Source organism: Lepidochelys olivacea, assembly GCF_965140295.1.
Source record: "Lepidochelys olivacea isolate rLepOli2 genome assembly, chromosome: 2".
Classification (NCBI taxonomy): Eukaryota; Metazoa; Chordata; order Testudines; family Cheloniidae; genus Lepidochelys; species Lepidochelys olivacea.
Window position 1 is genome coordinate 122,086,546 of NC_140412.1, and position 12,413 is coordinate 122,098,958.

Sequence of the window (12,413 nt, forward strand, 5' to 3'; positions counted from 1 at the left end):
CAGTGAGGAGAGAGCGCTCTTGGCTTTGGTGGCAGTGAGGTCAGACTGATGGGGAAATGGAGAAAGGCAGGCACTAGTAATGACACAGCTGCCACACAATAATGCCTGCTTGATTTTCCTCATTAAATGAAAGTGGGGGAAGTGCCCTGAGGTTTGCAGAATGGCCAGATAAATCCCCCTCCACTCTTATGCATTGGTGACTGGAGCCCAGAACATCCTTGCTACCAAGTCCAACAAGATGAAATCAATTAATTGCAGCAGAGTGTGCAATGCACACCAGAGAACACATGCAAAGTCAAAAGTCGACAAACATTTTCACTAAGAAACTGTAAAGAAAATTAACAAAGGAGAAAAAAAGGGGAAGAAATGAAAAGACGTGAGAAAAAGTTGGAAAAGTGAAAATTAAAAAATAAAAAGATGAAAAAACTGAAAAAACTGAAAGGAGGTTGATGAGCTGGTTGCAGTCCTGGAGGGGAAGAGAAAAGAATCTACAAACCAGCTATTACCCGACTGGTCATGTGGTATTGATGGCGTGGGGGCCATGCAGTCTATGCTTACTTTTTCTTTAGCACCTCTGGCTTTTATAATTTTTGCTGCTAACTTGAGACCTGTTGCTTTTTCTTCGCATTTGTGCACCTGACCAAATCGCCCTCTAAGGGGAAAAGAAAAAAAGAAAAAAACCCTCATCATATGGGGTTGACAATGAGATAGGAATCCAGCATGGAGTCTGGATTTTAGACACTTCAGATTATTCTCTGTCCTGCATTGGCAAATCCTGATGTACGCATCGTGCTGCATTTGAGTCTTTGGAATGCTATTCTAGCCCACAAATAACACCTATTACCATACGTTTAGATACATCAAAATCACACACAGTTCTGATTGCTATTACTCTATCCATTATTTGATTCACTAATATTCACTGATTAATGAAAGCCAGTTTATGACCCGCTTAGTCACATGAGTACTCCCAGTAAAGCCAATGGGACTATTTGTGGTTAGGGCAAGAGGGTTACAACTTTGCCCTAACTACACTATACCCAATCCGTTTAATACATTCTTAGTTCTTTTCCTTTTGAAAATTCTCTTAACAAAATATGATACGTGCTCCTGTTACATCATCTTCAGATACTTCCTCTGATTGGGAGGCAACTTAGAGCAGAATAAACTACCGTTCAAGTTCAGCACCGGCTTTTCTAGTAGACTATAGTGAATAGTCACGAGCACCCGCACTGTCATTATGGTAGGCTGTAGTGATCTGAACCATTGCTAAAGGGTACAATAGCATTTTTTTCAGTGTAACTACAAAACAGCAATCCAGACTATGGAGCCTACTATTCTGTCACTTAGGCACTATCACAGCTATAATTTCGTTTCCACAAAATGTCATAAAACCAAAATATTTTGCAAAATTTCACAACTGTGTCCCTTCCCTGCCTCCCCTGCTACCTTCTTCCAAGAACAGTGGACTGAGGCTTGGGTCTTGTAGTTCTGGAACTAAAGGCAATAACAGTAATTTGTAAAGCTTCTTACAAACAAGGGAGGGAGAGGGCTCAAGAGCCCTACCTGAACTGTCACAGAGGTGCCCCGCCCCTGGTATCATGGTCTTCTACAGTGTTCTTGCAAGTGGTGGCCTGCCTGGGAATGCCTATGATAAAACTCTGTGTTGGAATGCACTATAATCCCCATCTGGCACTGATGCTGCAGCCTCAGGAAATTGTTTACATACCAAATATAAACCAAAGCATGAAGCCACCAAAACCTCCGCAAAAACCCACAAAAATATCAGCCTGCTGATTTTAGTCTATCTCCAATTTACAATTAGATGGCACTTTTGTGAGCTAGGCTTTAGCAAGGCATGCTGCTTCCATTCAACTGTAACATAACCCTCCGTTACAAGGCTATTTGCTATCTTTTCCTAGTGGCTCAAGAAAGCTCATTTTTGTGTTGACAGCGTTAGCTCCACTTACCCTCCCAGAACTTCGTTCCGGTTGACTTCATAAAAACTGTTGACCACGGCCTTTTTTGCTGAGACAATCCGGTGATCAAATGGTGCTGGAGGAGCAGGGCCATCATCTACAAAAGACAAAACAGAAAGCTGGCATGTTAGTACCCACATGCACCATTTATTACTTACATTAAACCCTGTTTCCTAATAAATAAAACAATCTACGGATTTAATGACCAGGTGGCAAGTTTTATTCACGGGGGCGTCTCTTTAGGACTTAGGGACAAATTTTATTCCCTGAGCACAGCCTGAGTAAATGTGATGTTTGTAAGGGAGCTATCCAAGGGACAAGAAGAAAATGAGCCCACCCTTACCGTTAGGGCAGAGAGTATTCCATCGATGATACTGCAGTACCTAGGTTTTGGCCAGTGGATCCTCATAGAACTGGACCCAGTGGCTGTCCTTGTGCTCCTTCTCAAAGTCATTCTTCTAGGAGCCCGCTGAAAAGGCCACTGTGCAGTCCAAACATGGCACCTTCCTACCGTGGTTCTGTTGCCTTTGCGGCCTCCGTCCTATACCCGTTCCTGCCTAGGAGAATTTCCTCTTTAGCGAGGCATCATTCATTCTGCTAACGTACTGCCAAATTCTGTACCAACTATATTTGTGCCACCCCCTGAAGACACTCCCCATCCAGGAGGCACCAAGAATTCATGTGTCAGCACACTGGGCACCCAAGTCAGGTGAGGGCAGATAGCTGGCCAGCATTACTTCATACCCACAATGGGGCATGAACAAGTGTATTGGGGGCATCACCATGTCTTCTCTCACACACTTACTAGTGCCCAGAGGTTACCAAAATGGGAGTACCTGCTGCAACTTTTTAAAGGAGTAGTAAGAGCCATTGTTCAGTGTGCTCTCCTCTAGCCCCACTAGGCGATTTGTCTGCCTCTGCCATACCCAATGCAGAATGCCTCTAGCCTCTATCACTTCTGTGGTACAGCTTTTCATTGTCCCTTGCATGGCTATTGTTCTTAAAGGCCAGGTTTAGGGCTTATCTACATTAGGGAGTTTGCACTGGCATAGCTACGTAGATGCAAAGCTACCCTGTGGCATCTAGAGGTTCCAGCAGTACAGTGGTAGGCACTGTATGTACACATCATAAGTTCCTGCCCCAAAGAGCTTACAGTCTAAATAGAGAAGGCAGACAGAAGGCTGAAAGGTGAAAGAGAGGCACAGAGGTGAAATCACTTGCTGTAGGTCATAAACCCAGGTCACCTGAGTTGCATTCTAGTGCTCTATCCACTGGACCATGCAGCCTGACTGATGCAAAAATCCCTATTGTAGACAAGCCCTGAGCCCCTAAATTTGTGTTTAGATTTTTGTGGGGTGATAAGATTTTTGTTTTATGCCCATAGTTTGTCAATTGATTTATATTCCTCGGAATGACCTTTGGCTGACCAAGGTGACAAACATTTCTACCAAGGGAAAGAAGGGCTAGAATGGTAATGTTTCTATGTGATCTCTTTGGTTTGGAATGCTGGCTGTCTTGCGTGTGGAACTTTTTGAGCAATTTTAAAACCATTCATTACTTCAGTGAAAATGATAAAAAAGAAATCCCATGACAGCATACAGTTGGCAGGAATCCTCTGGTCATTAATGTAAGATTGGATTGTCCTTATTCACAGGGCATGTCCATTTTTCCAGGATACCAGCTGTGTACCCAGATTTTTTTAATGTGTTAATAACTTACATGGCCAGTGAGTTAGTTCATGGTCAAGGAATTGTAGAAAGCTAGGGCTCCTGGAATTCTGCCACCTACTTTGGATTCTGCAGGGGTTGAATTGCAGACTTTAAACATGGGCCTTTCCATGTTACTAAGGCCTATAACATGCAAAAAAGTTCTCTTCCTTTTGAGCAAGGATTTGACCCTGAAGAGCTGCAAACTTCCAGTGTATAATTTATAACAACATAAGAAAACAGCTTTCCAAGAGAGAGTGAAAGACTCACAAAATATTACCATTTCTGGGCTAAAAAATGTTAACTTCATAACTGTTAAGGCCTGAAAGGACCAGTACGAGCCTCTAGTCTGACCTGCGATATCAACTGCTTTCAGCCAGATTTCCCCAAGATACTTTATACTTTCCAACTCTCAGAACAGAATACTCTAAAAACAAAGGTCAGATCAGATCCTCAGCTGATAAAAAATTAACATAACTCTACTGAAGTAAATGGAGTGACACCGATTTGCATCAACTAGGGCTCTGGCCCCTATGAACAAATGGTTTTGCTCATAGTTACGATACATATGCCTTTTTTTTAAGCAAAAGCTATTTCCTACCAATTACAGTCACCACATCTTCTATAGATGCCTTTGCTTGATTATCACTCTCTGTACCAGTGGAATCAGCTGCCTTTGGTTTGTCTTGTGGAGTATTTGGTTTAATGGCCTCTTTACGTTTACATTTGTCACCAGCACTCTCTGCGTGCTCTTTTTGTTGTCAGCTTTGATTAGACCTTCATGCACTCGACACTTACTGCTGACTCTATGCTCAAGCTGGCAGGTCTGCTCAGGGTTCTGGGAGAACGTCCCTGATGGTTTGCTTCCTGTGCCTTTTTCACTGCCTTTACACCTGCAAGATAAAGCATTACGTTACATTGGTATAAACTTAAAGCAGAATGCATTTAAATAAAATTTATTTATTTTTGTTTTATTGTGTAAAGTAATAATGGTAACTAACTAGGGTAAGCTTCCTTTTGTAGAATAAAATAACCTGACAGCAGAAAATTTCCTATTTCTGAAACAATGGCCTGAATTCTGTTGATTTCATATATGACTATCAACAACATCTTTAAAGTAGTGGGAGAACTCTCTTTGTTTACAAAGATCCTTGAGAGCTTGAACCACTTATCTCTGAAGGTCTATAAATAATGCAGCACAGAAAGAATTACAGTAAACGAGCTTATCAATTTAGTTCCCTGGGCAAGTGTCACAGTTTTGTGTTATCACTTGTATTATTAGATATTGCAGTGCAATTCCAAACCAGTACACTCTCTATTCTAACCTTACTTTGGCCACAGGTTACATGGTGTGGAACATAAACATGACACAGAAGGGGAGGATGCTTCTTAGAGATGAAGAACTGTTGAATATCCAGCTGCCCTTTCTTTGTTCCAGACCTTCTTTCTGAGCAAATGGCAAACATGTAAGACAGTACTGGTTTTGCCATGTGTGGCAGGTTGACAATTTGGAGAAAGAGACAGTCTGTTAAACCCACTTTCGTTTGGATATCGGGCTGGATTTATGACATAGCTCCCAAATAAATATCGCTAATATATTTACTTAATTTAATGCTTGAAATAAATGGCTTTCTGGAATATGGGTTTTTAAGAATAGGCTAATGTACGCTTTGGGTTTTAAATCTTACCTTTGAAGCCGTGCATCTTGTCCCCGGCTTTCTGTTGGACCCTCATCATCCTCTGCCTCATGTTCATTTTGGGAAGCAGTTGCTGATTCTTCCTCCTCTTCTCCACAGCGACCAGCATCATCCTCTTCTTCTTCCTCCTCTTGCCTTTCTTCTTCAGGGACTTGCTGTCCACCAGCCCTCTTCACACCTTCCAGGGACTCACTTTCCTTCTCTTCATCTTGCCCTGTTATCTTTTGGCTATCATCATCAACAGCAACCTCTGCTCCTTGGCTCTTTCCTGTATTGAAGGATGTTTGAACAGAGCTCGTTGTGTGTTCCTTCTGGCTTTTCAAAGCTAAATCCTTTTCCTTGTCCTTTGGCCCTTGAGATTTGGGAGAACTCCTTTGAACCAAAAAAGCACTTGCCTTTTCAGTATTTTCTTTATTGAGCATATGGACCGTTTCTTTGTGAGGGCAGGACTGGTTTTCCTGGTTGGCTCCCTCTGGAAACAATCAGAGAATACCAAGCATATTAACTAAGTACTTATGTAATTACCATAATTTCCATTACTTACTGAGTAAGCACCTGCTTTTCTCCTCCACTTTTCAAGGTCAATGGAAATGTTTTCTAAGCAATAGTAATGGTCATGAGCTTTCAAGCAAAGTATAATTTTTTTTAAAACCCATTATATAAAACATCTATAGATTCTTGGCCTGCAGATGTAGCCCTTTCAGATATTTTTCTTACTTAAACTCATGGTGAACTAAGTCTAGTTTAATAAAATATTCAAGCAAAAGCACCTTCTTGGAAAGTTTATGACCATGTACAAAGGCAAGGTAACACATAATGCACTGAAAGTAATAGAGTAAATACACCTTCAGTGTGTAGGTGCCGACTGGGCAACCCTTTCTCATGTTGGTGAGCACTTGTTCACAAGATTATCCCCAATGATTTCAGCCAGACTACTCATATGAGTAAGTACTTACCTGTATGAGTAAGTAAGGGTTCCACAACTGAGCCCTTAGACATTATACAGAGTGAAAGCTCTAACCTGTGGTATCAGGTGGTTTCTTCTTTTTTATAGACTTTGTTCCCTTTGCACTTAAACATGACTTCTCCTTTTCTTTCTGATCCCCAATGGCCTGTAGGAATGCAAGCAATACATTAGTCACTGTGCACAACATTCACATTGCACTGTTATTTGCAAAACTGCATTCCCTCTTTTGAACCAAACCAAACATTTTGCATGAATTAATTCAAAATCTACCTTTAAGTGTTATTGACAGTACTCATGATGTATCTCAGTTCTAGGTGCCATCGACCTGATTCTGTTTGTACCAATGTAAATCAGGAGTAACTCACTGGATTGAAATCAATGGAGTTAGTAAAAATAGCATAGAAAAAATCAGAATCAAGCCTCATGGGCTGACAAATAATCTACAAGAAAAATAACTTACCAGCTTTTAAAAATTAGGTTGGTTAGTCTAAAACAAAGTTTATATTTATTGTGGTGGTAAAATATTCAGTAATAGCCTTACTGATAGATTTGAAATAGATTTGTGCTGTTAAACAACATCTGGTAACTTCTGTAGATGCATCCGATGAAGTGAGCTGTAGCTCACGAAAGCTTATGCTCAAATAAATTGGTTAGTCTCTAAGGTGCCACAAGTACTCCTTTTCTTTTTGCGAATACAGACTAACACGGCTGCTACTCTGAATTCTGTAGATGAGAGAGACAAGCTTCCAAGCCACACAGAGCTCTTCTTCAGGTCTTCTTCAGCAGACACGAAGAAGAGCTCTGTGTGGCTCGAAAGCTTGTCTCTCTCACCAACAGAAGTTGGTCCAATAAAAGATATTACCACACCCACCTTGTCTCGCTAGTATCCTCGGACTAACATGGCTATAACTACACTACATACAACATCTGGTAACAGCATTTTTAATAATGTATTGCAAGCTGATAAAACAGTTACCAGGAATCAAAGGATATAAAACCCTAATCTTAGCTTTCTAGCCTACTATGTCTATATTCTACAATGTTATACTGACATCTAGAGGAGTTTTGTACTGAACAGACATCCCATAAAACTTAACTATTATTGTTACATTTACAGCTATGTAATAATATATCTATGGAATTTGTTCATTGTCTTTTTCTTTAAACATTCTTAATGTATGAGTAAAATGGTAACATTACGATCTGTGACATAAATGATTCATCAATATTCCATTTTTCTCTAGCTCCCTCCTAACCTCTTCATAGTAAAAATGAAATGTATATATTGTTAATCATAGAAATGGGTCCAAAAAGGTGTAAATAATTAGATACTTCCAAGTAACTTGCAGAAGGATTTCTTCCAGATTAGGCTGTTACTCTGACTCTTTCTCTTTGAATCACCCACTAAAATAGCTTGATACCTATTTCTGCTGAGTATACTGGACCATTTGCCTTATTCATGCAAGTAATCCTACTGTTGACTCATGGGAGTCAAATGAGCATGACTTGATGCCACAACTATATACACTCCCTGGTTGCTTCTTTATACGATGTTTTTTATCTACAAAACTAAATAGAACGATGCAGATAACAGGAATCAAATGAAAACTACATGTACTCTCTAAAGCTACTGTATCCAAAGCATACTGAACTCGACAGGAAACGAAGAGAAATAATAAAAAAAGAAATTGTATGAAAGGAGTTGGAAATGGTGAGATACAGAGTTTGCATCTACAGCTAGCCTGGCTATTACAAAAAATCCCTATCCATAACAGACAGGGAATCTGTGCTGTAAGAACTGTGACTGGCAACTGTTTTGAATACAGTTGTTCCTAGCAGCATTCAAGCTATAACATGAAGCTATAAATATGAGCACATAACTTCCCTCAGAAAACAAGCTAGAGCCTTGTCAGCTAAGATGCTCAATGAACCTAAATCTAAGAATGCTCCATGAATCTAAATTCTGAAGTGATCATAAAGAATTGGTCATTGCTTGCTTTGGTTTTCCGCTCTGCAATGAAAAGCGCTAAAAGAGGTAGGGCAAAACCTTAGACTGAGAAGTTAATGCAATTACTAATGCGCTCTGATTCCTGTAAGTATGCCCTCCCGGCAATGTTGATGAGGACACCGACTATAATCAAATATAGTCAGCTGGGCAAATAACCATGCAAGTGGACTTCAAGAACTTTCTTACATGGAGCCAAATTTCATTTCTGCATCCAAAAATAATTGCAGGTATACAGTGCTTTCTCACTAAATATTCTTGCAGTCTGCAGGTGTGAAAAATGGAAGGCAGCTTTTGAAAATCTGCCTGGTAGAAATTTGGATGATACTCAGTATCTGCAACTGCTTGACAGCTCCATAAATCACTACAGTATTTATTCAAACATAGTTTTTAAACGCTTATATTTTAGCAGGGGTTGAGGAGCTCATGCTCATTTAAGTGAAATAACTAATCAAGCTGGTACAAAATGAAATAGGTTGAAGCATTTACTTGCATCCTTCAGACTCAGTAAGTATTGGTTGTTTGTGACCAATAAGTGGCACATTGTAAGGCCACTAGGATGAAGTACAATTAATGCCACGACTGGAAGTATGAGAGAGAGTACCCATAGTACATACAGGAAGTTAAGCTGTACACTTGAGGTTTTTGCCATTACAGGTAAATTGTGCCTTTTGTTTGACTTGTCAAATCTTAGCTTAGGGGTAAAAATATGAACTTTCAGTCATCGCTTTTTCTCAAAGGGCCAGACTGTGTCTGGCTCCTTTAGAGCTGGTTGGGACCGGGGGAGTAGATGGAGTGTCCTTCAAAAAGGGTGGACCAGTTAGGGTGGCCAGGTGTCCGGTTTTCGACTGGAAAGTCCAGTTGAAAAGGAGACCTGACAGTCAGATCTACTTATTGGACACCCAAAGCCTGGTTACTGCGGCCAGGGGAGGCAAGGAGGCATTGAGTTATCACCCGTGCCAGCCCCTACTGAGCCAGGACCAGCTCCTACCTGCATCAGGCGGCTGCAGCTCCCAATCCTGGCTCTGCAGGCAATGGGGGAGAGGGGAAAAGCAGTGAATGACAGACGGAGGGGGAAAGAGGAGTGAATGGGGGGCAGGGCCTCAGGGACAAGGGGCAATGGCAGGGGCAGGGCCTTGGGGGAAGAGGTGGGGCAGGGGCGGGGCATCAGGGGTAAGAGGAGGGGTAGGGGAGACTCCAGCAGATGTGCCCAGTTTTTAAATATTACAAAGTTGGCAACCCTAGGACTCGTGGCTGTATTCTGTGGGAGCTGCAGGAAGCTCTGCACTTTTCTGAGGCACAAGTTCTTATTGGGAGTGTGACTCCTCTGCGCCCCAAGGCAGAGCAATGCCTTAACACTGGGATTTTCAAAGGAGAGGGAATTAGCCGACCGATTCTCTTTCAATTGGAATAAGATCTGAACATCTAACTCCGTTAGACTCCTTTGAAAATGTCACCCTAAAGGCACAACTCATTCCTCTGCAATACCCAAAATGTAATTGCTACTGTACTATGGATACCTACGGATCCTATTTGCCCCAAGAGATACTGCTTCCTGAGCTGTTAAGGGTGCTTCTAAGGATCCCTTTAATCCAAACCCTTACAGGGAGGTTTTAGCCTTTCATTTGGGTGATTTCTTCTCTCACATTTTCTAAAATTATAGGAAACAATTTTCTTAGTCTTGGGTTTCTACAGTCTAAAGCATCTCAGACTGGCATGGAAATTATGCAAACAATTAAAAAAAAAAGAATTTCATATGCACAACGAGGTTTACAGCATCACCTGTTCCCCCCATCCACAGGAGGCCAAAGCTTCCAATGCTGTTTTCATTCTTCATCCAGAATTGCCCCAAAGGGAAATATTAAAGTTATATTTTGTGCGCTTAAAAATATGCACAAGCAAAAAGGTGTGTGCACGAACACAAGTTGGGGTTATGCGGACAAAAAAACATTTTCCAGGCATAAACTTGTGCTTCCAACATCCACCATGTTCAGACTCCATGCAACACAGACAGAGTAAGAGCATATGTGATGGCAGCAGAATAACGTGGTAGCAGAATAAAGACTCTTTATAAACCTACAGTATGGACTGATGCATAAGACTATTTTCAGAAACTATTCAGAGTTGCATTAGAAACTACGTGATGAAAAAAATCTTAGTAATTAGGCGTAAAGCAATCATAAAAGATATAAATATGTATTTTAAAAGCAATTTCAGATTCAGTCAGAAATTAATGTAATGCTTTTTATGAACATCTGACTCCTTTTTAATGAGCTGTGCTGTACTTAAATTCTTTCTTTATACTGCACCAGGGCTAACTTTGGAATGTTTTTCTATCTAACTTTCAACTTTTCTTATTCACCTAATAAAACCCTTTGATTTTCTTCCCACTGCAGGCAACCTTATAATAAATGGCTTCATGAAGCAGCCCTAAGGTTTTAATTAGATCTCCTTTGTGACTCCATCACATTTCTTCTGATGCCAAAAGGTACTATTTCATTGCTTCAGTATGATCCCATTCAACAGGCTGTAATATATAGAAATTTGCATATGCAAAAATACATTTTCTATTCATTGACTCATAGGCTTATAGACTTTGATGTCAGAAGGGATGATCATGATCATCCAGTCTGACCTCTTGCATATTGCAGGCCACAGAACCTCACCCACTCACTTCTGTAGTAGGCCTATTACTAAGGCTACGATTTAGTCACACGTATTTTTAGTGGAAGTCATGGACAGGTCACAGCCAATAAACCAAAATTCATGGCTGTGACCTGTCCATGACTTATATTATAAATACCCCTGACTAAATCTTGGGGAGCCATTGCTGGAGGGGAGCTGGGGGGCTGCTGCTGTGGGGAATTGGGGGGGCGGGCTGGGTGGGTTGGGCTGGGGCCAGCAGCTCAGGCCGCCTGGGGACCACTGCTGTGGGTTGTGACAGTGGCTGCTCCAGCTGCCACAGGAGCTGCTGCTCTGGCGGTCCCCAGGGCCAGCCACACAGGCTGCTGCTCAGGCAGTTCCGGGGCCAGCTGCCCAGGGACCACTGTTCCCTCTAATTTTTCCCACTCATGTGTGGAATGAATTTTGTTATGTGCAACAATATGGCGGTGATGGGGCCAAGGGGTTCAGAATGTGGGAGGGGGCTCAGAGCTGGGGCACAGGGTTGGGGTGCAGGGCTGTGAGGGCTCCGGCTGGGGGTGCGGGCTCTGGGGATAAGGGGCTCAGGGCTGGGGCAGTGGGTTGGGATGTGGGAGGGGGAGGGCTCTGGCTGGGTGTGGGGAGGGGCCGAGGATGAGGGGTTTGGGGTGCAGGCTGCCCTGAGGCTACAGTGGGGAGAGAGGACTCCCCCTGGGGCTGAGTTGAGGCCAGGGGATGGGTGCCCCTCCCCGAGTCATGGCAGGTCCCGGCCGGGCGGGTTCCCTGAGCTCTTGCGCAGCACTAAATAGGCTGCTGCGCAGTCTACAGGGAACTTAGCTGGGGACCACCTGAGCAGCAGCTGGTGTGGCTGGCCCCGGGTACTGCCTGAGCAGCGGCTGCAGAGCTGCTCCAGCAGCAATTGGTGTGGCTGTTCCCTGGGCCACCTGAGCCGCTGGCCCTGGAGACAGCTACTTGGGTGGACCTAGGGTCAGCCATATTGGCCGCTGCAGAAGTCACAGAGGTTGCGGAAAGTCACAGAATCAGTTACTTCCATGACCTCCATGACAAACATGGTGCCTAACCTCTGGCTGAGTTACTGAAGTCCTCAAATCTTGACTTACAGGCTTCAAATTACAGAGAGGCCACCATTTACTATAGTTCAAATCAGCAAGTGACCCATGTCCCATGCTGCAGAGGAAGGAGAAACCCCCAGGGTCTCTGCCAATCTGATCTGGGGAAAAATTCCTTCTCAACCCTAAATATGGTGATCAGTTAGACCGTGAGTATTTGGGCAAGACCCACCAGCCAGACACCTTGGAAAGAATTCCCTGTAGTGACTCAGAGTGCTACCCATCTAGTGTCTCATCTCCAACTGTTGGAGATATTTCCTAATAACAGTAACAGATGGACGTCATTAGT

At 42.6% G+C, this 12,413-nt stretch overlaps 1 protein-coding gene across 1 annotated transcript in view; it reads right to left on the reverse strand.

Moving 5' to 3' along the window:
- Positions 1-12,413, reverse strand: part of MYLK4 (myosin light chain kinase family member 4) — a 101,469-nt gene that overhangs the window by 16,084 nt on the left and 72,972 nt on the right. The window contains exons 2-6 of the mRNA XM_084620342.1: positions 6,404-6,494; positions 5,374-5,854; positions 4,484-4,578; positions 1,971-2,076; positions 559-652 (exon numbers count right to left, since the gene is read on the reverse strand). Of these exons, the coding sequence (XP_084476468.1) occupies positions 559-652; positions 1,971-2,076; positions 4,484-4,578; positions 5,374-5,854; positions 6,404-6,494 (867 nt within the window). The remainder of the gene's footprint in view (positions 1-558; positions 653-1,970; positions 2,077-4,483; positions 4,579-5,373; positions 5,855-6,403; positions 6,495-12,413) is intronic.